The sequence below is a fragment of the Mustela putorius genome, unplaced genomic scaffold (genome assembly GCF_011764305.1).
Source record: "Mustela putorius furo isolate JIRA1106 unplaced genomic scaffold, ASM1176430v1.1 tig00003898_pilon_pilon_pilon, whole genome shotgun sequence".
NCBI lineage: Eukaryota > Metazoa > Chordata > Mammalia > Carnivora > Mustelidae > Mustela > Mustela putorius.
The window spans coordinates 21,382,904-21,405,974 of NW_025422047.1; the positions used below are offsets into that span (position 1 = coordinate 21,382,904).

The following is a 23,071-nucleotide window of genomic DNA, read 5'->3' on the forward strand; positions in this document are numbered from 1 at the left end:
GCCACACCCCCCCCCCCACCAGGCTCTCTCTAGGCCATAAGGGCATTTGAAAACCCCCCCTCTCCTTCTCCTGTGTGATATATAAATCTTTACTTAACAAATAAATGTGTACGGCTTCCTGTCAGGCTCGCGTGTGCATATACACATAGCCCAGGTACCATGCGCTCCCTTTCCTGAGTCCTCTTCCACTTAGTGCAATCATAACCTCGTGCCCCTCTGTCTGCACTCTCCTGGGAAAGTGAACCCCTCTCTTCCTTCAGGACCTTTTGCTACTGGAAACCTAGCTGGGGAGGCAGGAGCTTACCTTAGGAGGGGTCATTCAGGGCTATTATAGGTGATCCTAAGGATATCACATTTTGCTTAAATGTTTTCATGACTCAAAAAAGGGCTAGGGAGTGTGGTGGGCAGGGAATAGGGTGAGCTTAAGGGGAGTGTCCTGAAAGACAAGAAGAAATGGGATGAAGCTCTTATATAGCAGAATACTCAGGGTGATCAGAAGTTTCATGATTGCTACAGTGCCAGGCTTCTGTTCAAGGATTAGAAGAAAGCACCTGAGTTCATCAGCCCCAGGTAGGCTTGTCTATTTCCTCCACCCATACCCCTAGTGACAAAGGGCTGCAGAGACTGGAGAGGCCAGAGTCCTCTAAAAGGACTAGAGGCCAGAGCCTCTTCTCAGTACAATCCCTGCTCTGCAAGGTTTAAGATTGGCCAGGCTAGGGGGTGTAGTGGTCCTTAACTGAGAAAGTGCTAACCTCCTTATTTCTTATGTACCAGAAATATCAGTTCAAATTCCTGCTGGTAGTAAGTATCAGCCCTGCCAGAGGCACCATGGGGCTAACTGTCCCCATCCTCAAAGAGCATGCCAGAGGGCTCTTGCAGAGCTAGGTGTGGGGGGGAGGAGAGGGATCCATCTGAGCCCTCCTGTGAATCCTGGGCCCTAGAAGTGTCTCTAGAGGTTTCCACAGCGTATTCAGAGTATATTATTTCAGAAAATTTAAGAACAGCCCAATTTTCTTACAAGTCACCTAAAATCTCTAAATGTACAGTTAACTTAAAGTTACAAAATTTTAGTAGCAGATTTTTACTATTCACAGCCCTAATAATCATGTCAAATTCTTAAAGGATTCTCAAAGTTCTCTAAGGTATGTATAGTTGGTAAAAAATTTTTTTAAATTAACTTTTTATTTTGGAATAATTTTAGATTTGCCAAAAAGTTGCAAAGCTAGTACACAGAGCTCCTGTACACTCTTCGTTTGGTTTCTTCTAATTTTAACGTTTTATGTAAAACAATGGCACATTCATCCAAACTAGGAAATGAACACTGGTGCTATATCACACTAAACTACCTGCTTTATTCCTAGCTCTCCAATTTTTCCACTTACCTTTCTCTGTGCCCAGATCCAATCCAGGATGCCATATTGCATTTAATCCACCTGTCTCCTTAGTCCCCTCTTATCCGGGACATTTCCTCAGTCTTGTTTTTCATGACCTTAACAGTTTTGAGGAGTATTGGTCAAGACATTGTAGAATGCACCTCAATTTGGGTTGGTCTAATGTTCTCACGACTGGGCAGAGATACTGGGCTTGGGAGAATACCCTGAGGTGAAGTACCCTTCGTATCTCATCATTATCAGCGCATCTGTGACCGTGTGTCACTTACATGGTGATATGAACCTTGATCACTTGGTTAGGGCAGCGTCTGCTGGGTTTCTCCACAGTAAAGTTACTACTGCTCCTTCTCTACACTCAATTCTTTGGAAGCAAGGCTCCAAGTCCAGCCTACCCTCAGGGTGCGGGAGGAGGGATTCCTCTCTAGCTCATGCAAAGAAAATATTTGGAGTTCTTCTAGAAAGAAGGCTTATTTCCTCCTCATCATTTAGTTATTGACTTAGTCATTTTTCTGGTATCAGTATCGACACACACATATTTATTTTAGAGGTTAGATTAGAATTCAATACTATATTATTTATTCCAACTTTGGCCACTGGAAACTCTTGCAATTTGGCTCCTTTGCCCTTTGACACCCCTCCATCCTTTCTTTTTTTCTTTCCTTTTGTTTCTTTTCTTCTTCTTCTTCTTCTTCTTCTTCTTTTTGCAACTGTTTACTTTCTGGCAGTATCTGATGTCCCAGGTTCCTCTTGTGTTTTTCCTGTTCCAGCCCTAGAAGCAGCCATTTCTCCAAGAAGGAACTGGGTATTTTAAAATAGTAGACTTTTAAATATCAAAGCAATGTATACTTTTTATAGAAAATTTGGGAAGTAAATAAGAGTAAAAATTCTAGGGAAAAAAAAAATGCAGTCCCACCACCAAAGGTAAAACTTTTTTAGAATTTGGGGTGTATCTTTTTTTAAAAAAAGATTTTATTTATGTATTTGACACAGAGAGAGGGAGAGACAGTGAGAGAGGGAACACAAGCAGGGGTAGTGGGAGAGGGAGAAGCAGTCTTCCCTCCAAGCAAGGAGGCTGATGTGGCTCAGTGTGGGGCTTGATGTGGGGCTCGATGTGGGGCTCGATCCCAGGACCCTGGGATCATAACCTGAGCTGAGGGCAGATGCTTAATGACTGAGCTACCCAGGTACCTCAGAATTGGGTGTATTTCTTTTCCATTCTCTTGTTGATGTTGTTTTCAGTTTCATAATTTCTGCTTTTATGTATTTGTTTATTCATTTCTTTTGCTTGTGTTTATGTATCTTTTATTCTTTCCACTTTGAGTTTATTGGTATTTTCTTTTACTAACTTCTTGAGTTGAAAGCTTGTGCCATTATTTTCCATTATTTCTTTTCTGAAAATTTGTAATTTATCCTACAACTAATGCTTTGGCCATATTCAATAGGGTTTTGTTCTTCTGCAAAGTGTTTGCACTGTTGTTCATTTCTTTTTTTTTTTTTAAGATTTTATTTATTTATTTGACAGAGAGAAATCACAAGTAGATGGAGAGGCAGGCAGAGAGAGAGAGAGAGAGGGAAGCAGGCTCCCCGCCTAGCAGAGAGCCCGTTGCGGGACTCAATCCCAGGACCCTGAGATCATGACCTGAGCCGAAGGCAGCGGCTTAACCCACTGAGCCACCCAGGTGCCCCCTGTTGTTCATTTCTAAAGTGATTTTCTGCTTTGATTTCCTCTTCCAAAAGTTATTTTTTAAGGGACTTAAATTTCTTTGTATATGATATTTGGGGGAGTCTATACTTTCACATTAATTTCTGTATTTATTGCATGTGAGAGAGTGGATATAAGGGACTCATAGGATTTCTGCTCTTCCGAATTTATTGAGAGTTCCTTGTTAATTCTTATGTACAATTCTCTATATTTTCTTACTTACACATTGTCTATTGAAATGTGATTTTAGAAAGGTATGTGTTACAGTTACCAACTAACTGGATTTGCCAATTTCAAGCTTACATGTTAAGTACATAAAGGTTAATGACTAATATAATTTTTGTTTCCCACATATTTTATTAAAATCAATTATTAATCACTTCCCATCTTAAGTCTTTTTTCCCATTTTAATGCTTTTTGTCTCAAATTCTATTTTGTCTAATTATACTATTGTCATATTTGTTTGCCTTTTAATATTTGCCTGCTATGTCATCTATTCCTTTTTTTTTAAGATTTATTTATTTATTTTAGAGACAGAGCATTTGTGAGTGGGGCAGAGGCAGGAAGAAAATCTCAAGCGGACTCCCCCGCTGAGCACAGAGCCCCTTGTGGGCTGGATCTCACAACCCTGAGATCATGATCTGAGCCAAAACCAAGAGTTGGATGCTTAGCCAACTGAGCAACCCAGGCTGCCGTTATCTATTCCTTTACTGACAATTTTCCTATGCCATTTTGTTCTAGCTGTGTCTCTTTTGAACTGTATTTAGCTGGGCTTTAAAAAGATTTAATTTGAGAAACTCCATCTTTTAATAGGTAAATTTAACCCATGCTCATTTATTGTGAACATTCACATACATTTAGACTTATTCCTAAAATCTTGTTTTGTGCTGGTCAAAACACATTCATTCCTTTTATTGGGTTAATCCAAATTGCTTCCGGCCTTGTTATGATTACCTTCTCAGCGCTGATGCTTTTTCTCAGGAGGTGCTTGGCACGAAATAAGTCAATTAGTAAAAGACAAGTATCATATGATCTTAATGATATGAGGAATTTGAGAAACAAGACTGAAGATCATAGGGGAAGGGAGGGAAAAATGAAACAAGACGAAACCAGAGAGAGAGACAAACCATAAGAGACTCTTAATCTCAGGAAACAAACTGAGGGTTGCTGGAGGGTGGGGGTGGGAGGTATGGAATGGCTGGGGGATGAACATTGGGGAGGGTGTGTGCTACGGTGAGTGCTGTGAATTGTGTAAGACTGATGAATTACAGACCAGTACCCCTGAAACAAATAATGCTTTATATGTTAATTTTAAAAAAAGAGAGAGGTACTTGGTAAAATGACAATGATTTGGAGAAGAGATCCAATGGCCTGGCTCCTCCCAATGCAAATACCTCTTTCCTAACAATTGCTCAGGCCCCTCCTTCTCCTTCTGTCTGTTGCCTTTGAGCTTAGAGCACCTGCAGCTGCTCCTGCCTTTTACTAATGTCCTCCCCTGAAGGCAAATTGGACTGTGATTTTCACTTGCAAGGTGACCCAACCTGACTTTCAAGAGTTCTTCATAATTTTCATAAAGTTTGCTTTTTAACCTTATTGCTTTGGATTTGTTTTCTTTCTTTCGTTCTTAAAAATATCTTTTCATCTAGTGATTTGTGGTGAAGGGGAAGGCTGAAGTACCTATTTAATCTGTCACTTTTATTCCATTATAGCTTATTTACTTTCAAGCATTTTTCTATGTAGACATTTATGTTGATATAATTTCAGTCATTCTGTACATAAAAGTTTGTGTCATGATTTTTTCAGCTAGCATTTTAACTGAAGCATTTCCATATTATTACAAACTACTTATAAACACCATTTTTTAACAGTTGCATATATCCCATCGGTAACATGCCATATTCAGCACCTAAATTTTAATCTATTTTTTCACCTGTTACAAATAAGACAATAAACATTTCTGGTCATAAATCTGTTTTTATATGTAAACGTTTTAGGTGGATGTCAAGATTTTTGCAGAATCCCAGCAAATCCCAGCTGGATCATTCCAGATCCACTAACATATAGCACACAAAGATATATCGTATATAACACATATTTGTGTATTTATGTATATGTAAAATACATAGCATGCATAAAACATATATGCGTATTTCTCAGAACATACAAGTCTCTATGTGTTACCACGGTTTTTTTGGGTTCTATGATTTGAAAACAAAGATGGTAAATCAACCGGAGACTAAGTATAGTCCAAGAGTGGAAATATGAAATATATCACATGAATGCCTGTGGATGTAGGGCAGCTGTTCCTGGTAACACCTTTCTCTTTTGGAGGAGGAGATATAGCAATAGTGACCACATTTTCTGGACCAAAAATAGGGACATATATTTTGTTCCATGATCAGTGTCAGAAGATCAGGGATGGAGTATAAAAACATTAAGATGACTGGGGTTTTTTTACTGCCTTCTGCCATATAACTTTGGCTTTCTGATCCCACCCCAACCTGTGGAAGCCCAGCCCATCTCACTTGCATCACCAGAGACACATTTGCTCTCTTCAAATTCATGAGTCTGAGGCTCATATTTGCCTTCCTACTTCTTTTTTTTCTCCTCCTCCCCTTCCTCTTCCTCCTCCTCCTCTTTTTCCTCCTCCTTCTCCTTCCTCCTCCTTCCTCCTCCCCCCCCTTTTTTTTTTAAAGATTTTATTTATTTATTTGACAGAGAGAAATCACAAGTAGATGGAGAGGCAGGCAGAGAGAGAGGAGGAAGCAGGCCCCCTGCTGAGCAGAGAGCCTGTTGCAGGACTCGATCCCAGGACCCTGAGATCATGACCTGAGCCGAAGGCAGAGGCTTAACCCACTGAGCCACCCAGGCGCCCCCCTCCTCTTCTTTTTAAGTAGGGCTCCAACATGGGGCCCGAACTAATGACCCTGAGATCAAGACCTGAACTAAGGGTCATGTGCTTAACCAGGTGAGCCACCCAGGTGCCCTGCCTTTCTATTCTCTATCTCCTGGGTTGTTTGTTTGTTTGTTTGTTTGTTTTGCCTGTCAGAAAGCTGTAGTGTGCCTTTTTTGTTAAAAGAAGGGTTGAGGGAGACTAATGGGTAATAACATAACGTGTCAAGGAATATTATTGAGGTTTCTTCTGGTATCAGTCTACTAGGGCTGCCATAACAAAAATGCCATAGATGGGGAGCTTAAGCAACAGAAATTTATTTCTCACAATTCTGGAGGCTGGAAGTCCAAGATCAAGGTGTTGGCAGATTTTATTTCTCCTGAGGTCTCTCTCTTTGGCTTGCGGATGGCTGCCTTCTCACTGTGTCCTCACATGGCCTTTTCCTTGTGTGCACACATCCCTTTGTATGTCCAAATGTCCTCTTCTTATAGGGACAGTGGTCAGACTGGACTAAGGCCTACCCTAGTGGCCCCATTTTAACTTAATCACCTCATTAAAGGCCCCATCTCCCCTCCCAAGTCACACTGTGAGGTAATGGAAGTTAAGGCCTCAATATACAAATGTGGGGCCTGGAGGGAAACATAATTCAGTCCATAATACTCCTTGAGATCAAAATTTAACTTGTTTCAAAACCCAGAGATTTAAGTAGCAAGTGCCTGGTTGCTTCTAGCTTTTATGTTGAATATAGAAGTGAACTTCTCTAGTCTCAGAGTCCTATGATGTTTTCCCTAAAAAGGGTTAGGTTAGCTATCTCTATTACTCCTCTACTTGTGTGGGGGCTTACGTAGAAAGACCAGGATAGACCACTCAGGAAATGGAACAGGAATTAAGACACACACAAAAAATGAACACTAGAGAAACAAGTATTGGCTATTTCAGCATGTATGCCTCTTTGAGTGTCATGATCATCATTTATATAAAAATTATCAACTTCTGGGACACCTGGGTGCCTCAGTCAGTTAAGCGCTGCCTTCAGCCCAGGTCATGATCCAGGGTCCTGGGATTGAGTCCCTCATTGGGCTCCTTTTCAGTGGGGAGCCCACTTCTCTCTCTGCCTTTGCCAGCCACTCTGCCTGTTTGTGCTCTCTCTCTTTCTCTCTGATAAATAAATAAATAAACAAATAAAATCTTAAAAAAAAATTATCAATTTCTAAAAACCTCCAGGATCTTTTTTTTTTTTTTTTTTTTTTTTTTTTGGTCCATTAGAGAAAGCACCAAATCCCATGGCCTTACCTCAGCATCTCACCTTATCCAGGCCCTTGGCTCTGTCGATGCTGGCCACCTCTCTATCCCACCTCAGGCCAACTCTGACTAGACTCTGTGCCTGGAGCTTTCTCAGCCCTAACTACCAAGATGAGGAGACTAGTAGCTTCAAGCTCCCACACCCTCTTCCTTTTACAGGAGTTTCCTCACTTCTTCTGCCCAGGGTGCTCACTCTGTCTCACTTCATCTCCTAGAGAGCAGGCTTTTATTTGTGCTGTGCTCTGTCTCATCAGCCGAGCTTGATCCTTATTCCCCCACACTGCCCACTTGTAATGACTAATGATGAAAGACGTGCCTCCCTTGTATATGTGCTGCCGAAGCGAGCACGATATGTCTCCCTTAATAAGAGGCAGGAGTACATATTACAGAGTGGATGTCTACTTTAACAAACAGTTTCTTTATAGCGATTCTAGAAATATAAAAATAGCCCCAGTTGATGAATTTGTATTTTATTCTTCTGTAGATCTTAGTACAGTTTTTCTATGAGTCAAAGCCAAGTGAATTTCTTTAAAAGTTTTTGGGTTGAAACAGCTTTAAGTTCAAAGAAAGTTGCAAAAACACTACGGAGAGGTCCTGCATACCCTCCATCCAAAATTTCCTATTTCCTATCCATCTTCTAAATGATAGTTCAGTATTCAAACCGGGAAACTGACACAGATACAATCCACAGACCTTACTCAGATTTCACCAGTTTCATGTGCAATCATTTGTGTAGGTGATGCTGGACTGTTATCACATATGCAGATTTGTGAAACCACCAGCACAGCTGGGATACAGAACTATTTCATCACCACAAAGATTCCTTGTGCTACCTCTTTAGAGCCAAACCCATCTGCCTCCCCCAACTCCTTCCCTAACCCCTGGCAATAACAAATCTCTTCTCCATATGTATAATGTTGTCCTTTTGAGAATGCCATATTAGTGAAATCATTAAGGGAATTGCCTTTTTCACTCAGCATAATTTCCTTGAGCTCCATCCAAATCGTTGCACATATCAGTAGTTTGTTTCTTTTTATTGCTTTAAAGTGTTTTTGAACACCAACAAATTCTTCAGCACCAGCTGAGTGCCCAATAATGTAATTCAATTCTGACATTAACTAGTGAGCCTCAGATGCCAGAGGTTTAAGAGTTGGGTCCCATATGACTATCCTAGTCCAGACACCAATTACAAGTCCCAAGCCACCCATGTTTCTGATCAACCAGCTATAAATTGGGAATCCCCACAACCTCTTTCTTAGGTTTGATGATTTGCTAATATGACCTGCAGAGCTCAGGAGAACACTTTGTTTACTTCAATTGACTGGTTTATTATAAAGGATACAACTTAGAGGGCACTGGGGTGGCTCAGTTGGTTAAACAACTGCCTTTGGCTTAGGTCATGATCCCGGAGTCCCAGGATCAAGTCCCACATCAGGCTCCCAGCTCCATGGGGAGTCTGCTTCTCCCTCTTACCTTCTCCCCTCTCACTCTCTTTCTGACTCCCTCTCTCAAATAAAAATAAATAAAATCTTTTTAAAAATAAAATTTGATGTTATTTAAAATAAAAAAGGATACAACGTAGGAACAGCCATGTGGAATTAATGTATAGGGCAATGTATAGGTGAGTGCGCGTGTGTGTGCGTGCGTGCGTATGTATAGTTCAATACCTTTTTCTGGAAGCTCTCTGAATCTCATTATTCAAGAGTTTTTATAGAGCTCCTCCTCCAGCCCCTCTCTCTCTTCCTGAGGTGGGTAGGTGGAGCTGCTAGTTCCAACTTTCTCATCACTCAGTCTTTCTGGTGACTGGCCCCATCCTGGGGCTACCTAGGATCCCCACCTTAAGTCACCTTACTAGCGTGAACTTAGTTTGTGATTGGAAAGGGGCTCCTTATGAATAACAAAAGATACCCCTATCACTCAAAAAATCCCAAGGGTTTTAGGAGCTCTGTGCCAGGAACCAAGGATGGAGATGAAATATATTTTATTTTACACCACTGGGAAGATGTACCACACTTGGCTCAACCATTCATTGAAGGAATTTTGAGTCATTTCCAGCTTTGGCTAATACAAATGAAGTTTCTATAAATGTTCATGTGCATGATGTTGTGTGGACATATGTTTTCATTTCTCTGGGATAAATGCCCAGGAGTACAATTGTTGGTCATATGGTAAGTATATGTTTATTTTTAAAGTTTGAGGGTAGCCAAGACAAATATATAAGTTCTGTGGGCTCAGAACAAGTAGCCCCTCCCTGAGGAAGTCAGAGAAGGCAGTAGAATTTAGATATTAAAATTACAAACTATATTCAGTAGACTTGTTTTTGAACCTGAGCATTTCACTTTCTGGTGAGAGACTGAACAATTTAACTCTTTGTTTCAGTTTATGGTTCTGCAAGATGTGGATAGTGACTGCCACTAACTCCAAATGCTATCATGATTATTAAACTGAAAAAAAAAATGTAGCGTGCATAGCACTATGTTTAGGACACAATCATCAATAAATGTGACATATGTAATAGATGCTATTTGTGTCTTGCTTCTGTTCCCGGGGCACTTATCTTTCTGTCCATGAAAGCTCAATGCCCATCAATGAGCAGCTATGACTCTTCCTAAATGTTTCTGAGCACAGGTGGGGGAGGTTGAAAATGTGATGGAACTAATGCTGCTCAGGAAATGTCCTCAACAAATGACTGATAGGAGTTGGAAATATACTTTCATGAGATGAACCAAATATCCTGGTTTGCTTAGGACTGAGCAGTTCCATGGAATCTGGGTCTTTCGGTACTAAAACCCGCAGTCCTGGAAAACTAGAATGGTTGGTCAAGCACCTCTTGTGGACAATCTTCCCTTCTATCTCTCTCCCTCCACTCCCCTAACATGGTTTCCCAGAGCCATCTCCAGGGCCAACCTAAGACAATTGCTCCTTGATCTCCCCAGAAGATGAAAGATGTGAAGTGAGAAAGAGTTGTTGCAGAAATGAGGTGTTGCTGATGCAGTTGCAATGGCAAAGGTGCCATGGGATCTTTGGGCAGGTGGACCAGAAAAGTGTGAAGGAGGGGTGAGTGTGGAGACCCCACAAAAGTTTGGGAACCAGAAGAGAATGGTTGGACTTTCCTCTACTGTTGGATGAGAGTCATTTGTGATGAGGAGAAGCAACTTGCCTGTCAAGTGCTGACGAGTTTGGTATCTCTGATATGGGGGCTAAGGCTGTGGCTTCAGTAGGAGCTGAGAGAAGAGGAGGTTGTGGCATATCAGGGAGCTGACAAGAGCTTGGGCCAGGTTGTTGCAAAAGGCTGGGGAAAGTTGAGAAAAAGTTGAAAGCAACATCTTTGTGGAAGCATGGATGTGGAGAGGGAAGTGCAAAGGTGACTCTAAGAAGAGTACAGTGACATTCCTTGTTTGGGGTGTGTGGAGGTGTCAGGCAAGAATTCCTCAGGCATCTACCAGAAATCCAGCACCATGGCTACCCACTCTGTGGTGGTGGTGTGGTTCACTACAATGAGGAGGCCCTTCAGTGGACAGGTAGTGGAAAGGCACAAGCAGCTCTGTACTTCCCTGGGAAGTTTGAAGGATGAATGAAGACACAGATCCTGATATATTTCTTGTTGTGATTGTCTTTCCAGGTTCTTCCTCAGAGTGGGTCCAGAAAGAAGGAGGCCAATGACTGCCATGCTCAGAGCTGTGTCGTGGGCCTTTAGGGGTCTTCGTAACTCCTCCAAGCCTCTGTCAGCAAGAATGAGCAGCAGTAGTGCAGACAGGAGCTGTGCGCTGGCTGAGAAAGTGGCTGTGATCACTGGGTCCACAAAGGGGTAAGCAAAAGGGAATCCCTCATTGCAATATCACAAGATGTTAGTGTCCCCATCCCAGAGTGAGCTCAGCAATCAGTGCCCTTCTCAGACATCCCTGCCTGACACCCCCACAGCTCCAGCATTTACAACGAACTCTAAATCTTAGCAACTCTCCCTAAAACATCTGGTTTCTGATTTCTAAGAATGATGTAGTTGGAAAACCAGCTGATTCTGAGTCAATCAGAGTAGTGTTGGAATCTAATCTCTGTCACGTACTTGCTGAGTAACCAGAAGACATTTAACTTGTTATCATCAGGACAACCCTCTTTCCCTATCCTTCCTAGGCATATCACTGTGGTCTTTTAGGGTCCTGGTCTATCAGGGAGAAGCCCAAGACCTACTTGCCTCTCAGACTCGGGGTTTCACTGGCTGCATAATACCTACCGGCACTAAGGCAATGGGCAGGACAACATCTCAAGACCAACTCAGAGACCTTTTATAGATGAACCTCCCCTTCTGCCATGTTTCTTTCAGTGTCCCTCCAGTTCTGCTCCTCCTCTAATTGCTATTGCAGACAGGAGGAAAGGAGGCTCCTGGTGTTGAGTGCTTCTGGACCACCATCTTCCTTTTGACTGTTCATGGTCTTGACCATCACTAATTTGGACCATTCCATTTTAGAAATGCTTAATCATTCCAGGTTTCCCAGACCCAATGGTGTTTTAAATCTTTGTGTGGGCTCCCCGTGCCCAGCCTTCATGACAAATGAATACCTCCAAAATGCCAAGCTGCCCAGAGAGTTTCCAGGGGACAGGAGAAATATGCCTTCTGCCCTTTCATTACCGGGGCTCAGCCAGCCCCGCCCAGAGCAGCTTCAGACCTCTTAAAGTAAGGAGATGCAGAGGGGACAGAACATTTTTTTCAGCAGGGAAGTTTTTCCACTGCAGAGCAGAAGAAACTATTAGGCTTAGAGAAAGGAATTTCTAACCAGAGGCCTCTGGTAGGAGAGGCCTAAGGGAGAGAATGTTGGGCAGCTGAGGGTTCTCTATAATCGAGGCTGAGTGCCCAGCACATTTACAAATGTTCATTTTAAAACCTTCCTTTTGGGGTGCCTGGGTGGCTTAGATGGTTAGGCATCTGCTTTCAGCTCAGGTCATGATCCCAGGGTCCTTGAATTGAGCCCCACTTTGGGCTCCCTGCTTGGCAGGGAGTCTACTTCTCCCTCACTCTCCCCACTGTCTGCCCTGCTTGTGTGCTCTCATTCTGTCAAATAAATAAATAAAATTAAAAAAAAAAGACTTAATAAATAAAACCTTCCTTTAACAAAATTAACGTGAAAATTTTCTCCCCTCTAAAATATGATTGTTATACATGGTAAGACTTAAATGAGGTAGCCTTGGTGAAGGCCTGATGTATATAGTCATATTCAATTGTTCTTCCTCCCTGCTCGGAAGGATTTGGAGCAGCTCTTGGGTCATACTGTGGAACTCAATTTGTGTCTCATGATCAGGCTACTAGGGGGAGAATGGGAAGGGAATAAAGCCACCACAGCCATCTCTGCCCACAGGATCGGCTTCGCCATCGCACGGCGCCTGGCCCAGGACGGGGCCCATGTGGTCATCAGCAGCCGGAAGCAGCAGAACGTGGACCGGGCAGTGGCCATGCTACAGGGGGAGGGGCTGAGTGTGACAGGCACTGTGTGCCACGTTGGGAAGGCTGAGGACCGGGAGCGGCTGGTGGCCACCGTGAGTGCCAGGGTTGGAAGGCAGTTGGGGACAGACAGGCTTAGCCATGGTGGGAGGGGCTGGAGGTCTCTAGCATTGGTGTCTAGGCATATGTGACCCAGGATAGGGTCCTGCTCAAGGGATAAAACAAATGGACAACCAGTGTCGTGTCAGTGTGGCTGACAAGGGATGTTCCAGGTAAGGAAGGAACTCACATGGCCTAGACTAGAGACTTGTTGTCAAAGGGTAGTCTGATGACCCCTCAGTGGGGCGTGTCCTGGGAGCTTGCTGGGGACCCAGAATTTCAGATCTCCCCAGAGCTGCTGAATTTAAATCGCATTTAACCAGACTCCAGGTGAGTGTACCTGTTAGAGTTTGAGCAGCACAGTGCTAGTGCACCCAGGTGTTGGGTTGGGGAGCCCACTAGAGTCACAGTCTGGGTTAAGACCAGTTCATGTGGTTAAGACCAGTCCTGGAAGGAGTGAGCTGTGAGGCAGAGGTGAGAGAAAGGGCAATGTAGAAGCAGCAACCCCATGAGTGAAGATCTGGACTGGGGAACGAGCTACCAAGTAAGTATCTTGTGGGGCAGAAATTAGATGCTTCCAGGAAGGTGAGAAACAAATATCTCACTCAACTTCTGATCTCCAAGGTCTGACTCTGCCCCAGGATCGCCCCAGGCAGGAAGGTGTTACTCACTTTGTTCTAAGTCATTAGTCTGGCTAGGGAAGGAGAGGCTTCTGGGAACCTTTTATTCCATTCCTTCAACCCCTATCCTGTCATTTCCTCCACAGGCCCTGGAGCATTGTGGGGGTGTCGACTTCCTGGTATGCGTGGCAGGGGTCAACCCTTTGGTGGGGAGCACTCTGGGGGCCAGTGAACAGGTGTGGGACAAGGTGAGGACTGGGGTAGGATCTTACACAGCTTGCGTGGTTCTCTGTCTACCATATTTGCACACACACACATAGTACCAAAGGTCTCTCATACTCCTGTCACTACTGACTTTGATGGGTGGGGGATGAGGTCACCTGGGTCAAACCACCTATCAGGAAGCTAATAGGCACTACCATGGTCCCCGTATGCCAGGCACCAGCAGGCCCCCCTCTCTTAGGACTCTCCAAGTTGACTCTCCTTGTCCTGGCCTCTACTACAAAGTCCTGAGACGCCAGAAGAGATTTCTGGTCTATGGTGAAGGGTTCTGAGGCTGTTCCGGTCTGGACTCATGGGCACCCACTCTGATCCCTTCAGTCTGTCTGTCCCAAGGGTCCCTCACCTGTCCACAGACACAGCTGAGAGGAGGGACCCCCATCCAGACTTGGGATCCCATTTGGAATCCACCAAACATTCTAGGGGCTTCTGTTGCCCTTGCCCTCCTGCCCCTGCTGTCCTGGAGGTCCCCTGAGAGGGATTGGCAGTCCTGACCCACCCCCTCCCCTTACGCTGTAGGCGGAGATAGGTCCGTGGGCAGGGTGAGCCATTCCCTCCACACGGAGTCTTCTTCGGCTGACCAGCTCCTGTCCTTGTAGATCCCGCCCCACCTCTGTTTGTTTCTCACATTCCCTGGTCTTCTGGACCCAATTCTCAATTCCCCCTTCTCACTCCTCAGTCATCCTCAGACTTTTCCAATTAAAAACAAGACAAAACAAAACCAGTTCAGAACATTTCCTGACAGACTTGAGTGCTCAGTGTGGATTCCCTCTCTCTTTCACACTTCCCTTAAGGCACTCACCAAAAACAAATCATCCTGATTTCTTTCCCCCTTCTCTTTTCTCAGGCCTCCTCTCTGGGAGGGCTATGTTGACTGGGGAGAGGTGGTGTGGATACCAGTGCGGGAGGGTCTCCCAAACCACAGCTTGTTGGTGGTTCTCTATGATCTGGGCAGGACAGGAACCTGAGAATCCGACACAGGCCCTCACATTCTTTCTCCTAAAGGACCCTGTCCATCGTACACAGTCAAAGATCAGGACCCAAGTTCTGAGGCTATGGGAAGTGCCTTGGGTCCTGCTCTGGCCACGGGTCTCCAAGTGACCAGTGAGAATGGACATTGGACAGATCTCATCTCTCCCTCTTCTCTGCTCTGATTTCAGATCCTGGACGTGAATGTGAAGTCCCCGGCCCTGCTGCTGAGCCAGCTGCTGCCTCACATGGAGAACAGGGGGTGTGGCAGGGAGGGGCTGGTGGGCCCTGGGGTCTTCGTGCATGGGTGTCCTCTACCCTACATGAAGCACTTGGGCAGGAGCCCAGGAAGTGGAGGGTGGCGGGAGAAGTGGGAGGTGTGTCCTTTGGGACATGTTCTCCATTCTCAAACCTACCTTCTTCCCTACGGGATGAGACAATTCTGAAGAAAAAAAAAATTGCTGGGAAGGAGGAGAAACCTGCCTTTCAGGTCCTCATAGGACCTGTCATGAGTCCTTGTTCTTTTGATCTGAGAGAATGCAGGAACCTTGCTCCTGTAGTGGCAGCTCCAGGGAAGAAGGGTTAAGAAGGAGGTCACCTGGAACCCCAGCTCTGGTCCTTTGACTCCAGCCCTCCGCTGTGAGTCATCTCACCAGTTTCCCTTCTGGTTAGAGGAACTATGGCATTTGCTTCTCCTCAAGTCACCTGCAGAGCCTGGCTCTTCTGCGTTCTGAGCTACCTGGAAGCAGACCAGGCTGGGACTGCTTGGTGGCACACTGAGCTCACAGGAGTCTGCGGCTTGGGAGTATTACTGGGGCTCTGCTCTTGGGAAGTGCTGCCTATAAGTCTTGGGTCCCCCACCCAAGGAATACCTCCCTGGATATGGTCACTGGGTAGCATTGACCTACATGTCTGCTAGCTTCTCCCCAGTGTTCCAGATAGTCTCTCACCTTATCCTGAATCTTGAGCTGGCTTCCTCTTACTGTGAAAGTACAACTTCCTGGCTCATCTGGACTCTTAGGTGGATAAATATGTCATCTCATTCCATCTCATCTCTTTACAGGACAGGCTCTGTGGTTCTGGTCTCATCTATGGTGGCCTATATGCCAATACCAGTGAGTATAAAACCCTTTGGATGGGGCTCGGTGAGGGGAAGCAGTGTCTTGTTTCATGTGAGGCCCTATAGTTGGGTGTGGGCGAACTGGCTAGTGACGGGAGTTGAGATGAACTTGATTGTTACAGATTTGGGACTATAATCTCACTTTGCCATAACATCTCTGAAAGCCAAGGATGTTAAGCCATTTGCCCAGGGTATGCACAGTTTATGGTAAAGCAAGTTCTGGGTTCTGGGATTTCCTCATTCCAGTTTCTTGGCTGAATGTTGGAAAGCACAGTGTGGCTTTCTCCATTTCAAGCTTGGACACATATGGTAGTAACTCCCTGGCATTTCTCTAAGCCTGGGCAAGGCCCTCTCTCTCAAAACTTCACCCCTTGAAAATGACTGTAGAAGGGGAAAGGTGGCAGAAGGGATTTTAGTTTGGGCCAAAATCAAGTGTATCTACTTAGTCTGAGACCCAGAACCACAGTTCCGGCCATTCAGGTGACATTCCCTCCCGCTGTAGACATTCCAATCCGCTCTGTCTACTTCCTTCTGGTTTTCAGAAGCTGGGAGTCTACAACACCAGCAAAACAGCATTGTTGGGTCTCTGTAAGTCTCTGGCTGTAGAGCTGGCTCCAAAAGGCATCCGAGTGAACTGCTTGGTGCCAGGAATAATCAAGACTGAATTTAGCCAAGCGGTGAGGATCACAGTGTTTGCTCCCCAACACCTGCCCCATGGTCCCCACTGGTCCCTTCCCTGGTATAGCTCCTGGGGCCCACAGAAACCTGCATACTTAGATTACAACTTCAGTCCAGGCCTATCAATCAGAGACTCTGCCCTGCAGCCTTTGGCACCAGTGGCCTCTCATTTCCCTGCAGAATGGAGTGTCTATTCTCAGTAGGGAGGAAAGAAAAGTTCTGCCCCACTCCCCTCTCCTGAACAGGGTCATCCTCCCACAGAGGTATCGATCTGCCACAATGCCATTCCCACCACCCCTGCCTTACCCCCACCAACAGTCCTTCTGCCTATCACTGACTCGGAAATCTCTCCCCAGGAGAAATCATTGCCATACTTGCTACCTGACTTGAATGACATCTATGGATTGCAGCGGTAGGTGGGGTTTGTGGCTTTAATGGCCTGTGATTACTCTGAAGAAAAGTTCAATTTCAAGAAGAGATAGAGCTCTGACTTTCCAGTCTGCTGGCTGTTCTCTCTTGCTGGAGTCGAGAATGGCACAGCCTGGGACTAAGGGCTGGAGGGTGGGCATGGTCCTGCTGAGCCCACCATGACCTTCCCTGGAACCTGATTTGACTAGAATTCTTCTTGAGGTACTGATCATTAGGGTCAACGCTGGACCCTGGTCCAGCAGAACCTAAAGTTGGAGGTTAACATTGCAGGGGCTGTGACTTCAGTATGGCTCTCTTTCCTTCAGGTTTGGGGAACCCGAAGAGTGTGCAGGGATTGTGGCCTTCCTGTGTTCGCCAGATGCCAGCTACATCACTGGCGAGAACATCGTGGTAGCTGGCTACTCTCCTAAGCTGTGAAGCCGACTGTTAAGAGAATGGGGCCATAGTCCTTAGTGTGCAGCTGGGGGCTTGGTGGAGAATAAGGTGGGGAGCCTTAGGGTCCAGAATCATACAGGAAATGAGAAGGAAGGCAAGATGTTTGAAATTTCTCATTTGGAAATAAACATGTTTGGAAACTCCCAGTCTGGGATCATCCTTGTTTGGTAGTGATACATGAGCATTTCCCTTGACCTGGAAGTCTCATCTCTAGATTAGTCCCTTCCCTTATCACCCCTAAGGCTTTACCCCTTCTTCCCTTCCTTCCACCCTTCCCAGTGAAATTGGAAATTGAGCAGGATACTTTCTATCTGCTCCTGCTTTTGTTTATTTTTATCTTTCAGGTCTCAGATCAAATAGAACTTCTGAGATACCTTCTTGCTGACCACCTTTTGTGTAATTAATGTTGTTCCCACCCCAGTCACTTCCTATGACATTATCTGCTCTGTTTTCTTCACAGAATTTTTAACTCTTTGACCTTATTATTCTTACTTGTTTGCTTATTTATTATATAATTTATTCATTCAAATGTAGGTTTCATAAGACCAGGCACCTTGTCTGTCGTGTTCATAGCCATGAACACTTTGCATATAAAAGATGCTCAATAAATATTTATTGAATGAGTTCACTGCCATCTTCAATTCTGGCTCAGTGATTCTTATGCTCATGTTTCAGACTGAAGCTCATCCATCTGCTAGAGACCATTTTAGGGAGCCCCACAAACAGATGAAACATGTTCATTTCTGGATTGGACATTATTTCTCTTTCTCTGATGACCCACCTTCCAATATAATTTTGCCTTTTAATATCACCTGGCAATTTTCCTACATGGTCTCACTTGGGAACATCTCTCTTTCCTTTCAATGTGTTTTGAAACAACAGACATTTTTTTCCCCCTCCAGCTCTGCAAGTTAGAGGTCTGAGATCAAGGTGTCAGCTGGGTTGATTTCTTCTGAGGCCCCTCTCCTTGCCTTGCAGATGGCTGCCTTCTCTCTCTGTTTTCACATGGTCTTTCCTCAGTGTGTGTCTGTGTCCTAATCTTGCCTTATAAAGACACAAGTCATATAGGACCTCATTTAACCTTAATTATCTTGTTTAAAAATATTTTATTTATTTATTTGTTAGAGAGAGAGAGAGAGCAGGAGCACAGGCAGATAGAGTGGTAGGCAGAGGCAGAGGGAGAAGCAGGCTCCCCGCCGAGCAAGGAGCCCAATGTGGGACTCGATCCCAGGACGCTGGGATCATGACCTGAGCGGAAGGCAGCCGCTTAACCAATTGAGCCACCCAGGCGTCCCAAACCTTAATTATCTTTTAAAGACCCTATCTCCAAATATGTCTTTACCCTGAGGTGCTAGGGTTAGGACTTCACCATAGAAATTTGGAGGAGGGAACACAGGTTGGTCCCTAACATCAATCCTGTTAAGTCCTCTTCTGTCCCATCCCACCCTCCACCTTAAGCGTGGAGGCAGAAACAATTATCTGGGAACTCCAACTTCTCATTCTTCCTACTGCCTTATGAACTTATCTGTGAGAAGTTCTCTCCTTTCCTCCCTCCCTCCACTCCGTGAAGGGTGTCCTCCCCCATCCCACCCTAACCTAAGAGAGCTCCCACCTCAGCTCTAACTGGGCTTCTTTTCCACGCTCTTGGGGTCTTTGAGCTGTCAGTTACTGCTTCATGTGTCTCTTCAGTACCTCCAATGCCAAATTTAAGCCAGAGCCCTCGATCTACCACATCTGGCTCCACAGATCTCAAAACACTTCTGCACCCATGACAGGTTCTTTTCATGTTATTTTGTTTGGGACTCTGCCGGGGGCTATGGGCTCCTTGCCTGGAGTAGGTGTTCTACGCAATTATTTCCCTCCACTGTCTGGGGAGAGGAAGGATGGCTTCTCCTTTTTAGTGCCTATATTCACTCTCCCCTTTGGGAGGGCAGGTGGGGAGGCCAAGTGGTGCCAGTTCAGTAAGTCCTAGCTCACTCTTGATGTGGAGAGCTGCTGGCAGTCACTCTACTTCCTGAATCAGGAGGAAGAGTTTGTGGGCTCCCAGAACTTTTTGCTGCCCTCTTGGCTTCCTTCTTTCCAGAGCCACCTGTACTACCTCTTCCCTTAAAAAGCTGTTTTCACTCCATGTCAGAAAAATCATTTGAAACTTGGAAATAGGGTCACCTGGGTGACTCAGTTGGTTGAGTGACTGCCTTCGGCTTGGGTCATGGTCCTGGAGTCTCAGGACTGAGTCCTGCATTGGACTCCCTGCTTAGCAGTAAGTTTGCTTCTCCCTCTGACCATCCTCTCACGCTCTCTCTCTATCTCATTCTTTCTCTCTCAAATAAATAAATAAAATCTTAAAAAAAAAAAAACTTGGAAATGGACAGAACAGCTGGCAGAATATTTTCAGTGCACTGTAGGGCTTGACTTTCTGTCATCTCTGAGCAAAGGTTAATGTGTAGGGTTTTTGTCTGTTAGAGATGCAAATAATCCTGTCTATTAGAATAGACAATCCCAAAGGTTATGGTTTATTGTCTCATTGGAAGTTAAGCAGTTTTGTCTAACTGCCAAATCTTAGTCTAACATTTCCTATCAAAACCTAGCTTCTCGAATGTTCTCTGAATTAGTCTTAACATGTTATTAGTTCTCTCATTAATTAAGGAGTCAGATCAGATTTGACACGCGTTCCTTTTTTATTTGTATGAGAATCATTGTGTTATTTTTTTTTGAAAATTACTCTTTAAAACTGTTTCATTGTATGCAGGAGTAAACAAAAAGGAGAGGATTAGACTTTGCTGTAGAACCATTTTTATAAGTTATGCTACTGAACTTTCCTCTTTCTATTATTCGTTTACCTTTCACATGAAAAATTGTTTAAATCCTCTTTCATTCATAAAGAGAAAGCTCCAGGAATCCTTTATCATCCTGTGGTTGCCATATACTACCCTCTTTGTTTGACAAAGTTGTTTTAAAAAGTTGTGTGAGTTGTTTAAAAACTTGTCTAATGTCGAAGGTGATATGTGAAAAACATCATAGAATACCTAAAAATTAATGTTAGACGGGTGTGAAAAATTTCATGTCTCCATGAGGTCATCCCTCCTGCCTTTGCTGCCAAGTTTTGATCTCTGCCAGGCATTTGCAGGGTCTCCACTGACCCTCTATCTCAATCAGTTTTAACTACCTCTCAAAGTGAGTGAAAGCTTCCAATTGCAATACCTCTGCACAGACTTGCTCTTGTATCACCATAGAAACAAGACCCTCAGGGTAGAAAAAGGAAATCCACATTTTAATGAGGAAGACTGCCATAAGATAGGGACTAATGAGCTGAACAGCAAACAGAGTGGAAGTTGGAGTAGGCAGGAACTGGGTGGCAGCAAGTGCCGTCGGAGGAAGGAGACTGATGTCTTCTTGACCTTCACAAGATGTGAAGTCTAACTACTGTTATTTTTTTTTTAAGATTTTATTTATTCATTTGACACACACACAGAGAGAGAGAGAGAGAGAGAGCAAGCACAAGCAAGGGGAGCTGCAGGCAGAGGGAGAGGGAGAAGCAGGCTTCCTGCCAAGCAGGGAACCCAACGTGGGGCGCGATCCCCAGATCATGATCTGAGCCAAAGGCAGATGCTTCACAGACTGAGCCACCCAGGAGCCCCTCTAACTCCTGTTCTACGGGTCTGAGTTCCTGCACATCACAGGACTAGCGTGCAGGTTCCTGCTCTGGGGGTGGAGTAGTGAGGACAGAATTCTCATGGTCCTGAGTTGCCTTCATATTATTTGGGGGGATGTGGCAAAACTGACACATGACATTTCATAAGTATTAAGGACTGAATGGTCACCTTTCCCAAAAAATCATGTTGAAATCTAATCCCCAAGCTGCGGTAGTACTTGGAGGTAGAGGCTTTTGGAGGTAATTAGCTCCTAAGAGTGGTGCCCCCACGATGGGATGAGTGCCCTCTAAGAAGAAAGCTGGCAAGCTGGTCTGTTCTTTTTCCACCCTATGAGGGCACAGTGAGAAGTCAGCAGTGTGGAACTCCAAAGAGGGTTTTCACCAGAACCTGACCATGCTGGCACCCTGGTCTCAGAATTGCAACCTCCAAAAATGTGAGAAGAAAATGTCTGTTGTTTGTAAGTCACCCAGTCAATGGTACTTTGTTATGGCAGCTGGATTGAAGACAATAAGCTTAACAAAAAGAGTGTGCAAATGAATGAGAAAAATAGTTTTTAAGTAGGTAAGTGGGCAAAATTGATGAAAAACAATGAATAAGGAGGAAATCTTACTGGCCAACAAACATATGATAAAATTCAACTTGATTAGTAGTTAAGGAACTCTAAATAAGACCAACACTGCATTACCATGATGCTCATCAGATTGACAAAGATTTTATTTATTTTTTTTAAGATTTTATTTATTTATTTGACAGAGATGACAAGTAGGCAGAGAGGCAGGCAGAGAGAGAAGGGGAAGCAGGCTCCCCACTGAGCACAGAGCCTGATGCGGGCTCGATCCTAGGACTCTGGGATCATGACCTGAGCCAAAAGCAGAGGCTTTAACCCACTGAGCCACCCAGGTGCCCCTGACAAAGATTTTTAAAGGGCCATACTTAATGGTGATGAGGGATGAGATGAGTACATTCATACATTTTGGGTGGATATGGAATCTCTATGACTTTCTGGGAAATCAATTTTGGTATGATGAATCAAGAACTTCATTTAATCCAGGATTTCTTTCCACTTACAGGAATCTAGACTAGAGAAATGAGTTATGAAATGTTGACTGCAACATTATTTGTAAAATTGAAATACTGGTCAAAGCCAAGAGCTCCCAAATAAGGAAATTGTTCATTATGTGTATCCTGCCAGTCTCCCCTTGCTCACCTCCCTTCAACCACATGGCTCTCTCTGCTGTGCTGGGAGCAGAACAGGCTTAATCTAGCCTTAGAACAACTCTTCTTACTGTTGGCTGTCCTTGGGATACCCTTCTCCCAGATATCTGCATGGTTTCCAGGTCTTTGATCAGATGTTATTTTGTAAGTGACACCCTTTTCAAACCTGCACCCCTCTACCATATTCCTCTTCCCATCTTCATTTTCCTCCTAGCCCTTAGCCCCCTCTAACATGCTCGATTACAAGTCAGTCGCTTTACAAAGTTCATCATTATCTGGTAGCCTTGAAAAAGGTTTTAAATTTTAAAGCCCAATTAAATTCTGCATCTCATTGCACTGCAAGTTATTCCATGTTTCTAAAAATAAGACAGAAAGAAGGACCTCTGAGTCAAATCAAGATATAAAAGGGCAGAGACTCCAAAATGTGAAATTGGCTGAGTGAGAAGCTGTCTTTCCTTGTTATGTGATAGTGATGAAACTGGTTAAACTCTTCCGCACTGCAGACCAGAGTGGTAGAAAATATTGTGTAGAGAAGGAGAAATAAATTTCCCTCTACCCTTCTAGGTTTTTGGCTGAGAAACCCCAGGTTATAAAAAAGAGATTAACAGGAGAAAAACAAATTTAATTTCATACATACAGGGCCCCAAAGATATGAGACCCAAAGAAGTGACCAAAGCAGGTAGCTTTTATTTTATGTTTTGACAAGGGAAGGATAAATTTGTGGAGGATGAACAAGACAGGGAAGCTGGAGCTTAGGGTAAATTAGAGAGGAAGTAGTAAGATTTGTTTAGGTAGACTTCTTGGCTCCAAATTCTGTCTCTGGTGATAAGGATGTCCCATTTCCTCCTGGCA

The 23,071-nt window shown here is 44.3% G+C and overlaps 1 protein-coding gene and 1 long non-coding RNA gene across 2 annotated transcripts in view; one reads left to right on the forward strand and one right to left on the reverse strand.

Moving 5' to 3' along the window:
* The window catches only part of LOC101670020, a 180,132-nt gene that overhangs the window by 34,057 nt on the left and 123,004 nt on the right, over nt 1-23,071 (reverse strand). The window lies entirely within an intron of this gene.
* On the forward strand, nt 488-17,491 carry DHRS2 (dehydrogenase/reductase 2). The gene is made up of 9 exons (NM_001278660.1): nt 488-570; nt 10,911-11,096; nt 12,640-12,817; nt 13,588-13,689; nt 14,881-14,951; nt 15,753-15,804; nt 16,352-16,486; nt 16,844-16,899; nt 17,222-17,491. Exons 2-9 carry the CDS (start codon nt 10,948-10,950, stop codon nt 17,331-17,333), a joined length of 855 nt encoding a protein of 284 aa, NP_001265589.1. The 5' UTR covers nt 488-570; nt 10,911-10,947; the 3' UTR covers nt 17,334-17,491.

Bases quoted from the DNA above. Each gene is read 5' to 3' on its own strand.
- DHRS2 (NM_001278660.1), top strand. From the start codon at position 10,948: ATGACTGCCATGCTCAGAGCTGTGTCGTGGGCCTTTAGGGGTCTTCGT. The intron at 14,952-15,752 runs GTGTGGCAGGGA...ATCTCTTTACAG, and splicing joins CCTCACATGGAGAACAGGGG to GACAGGCTCTGTGGTTCTGG. The intron at 16,487-16,843 runs GTGAGGATCACA...ATCTCTCCCCAG, and splicing joins AGACTGAATTTAGCCAAGCG to GAGAAATCATTGCCATACTT.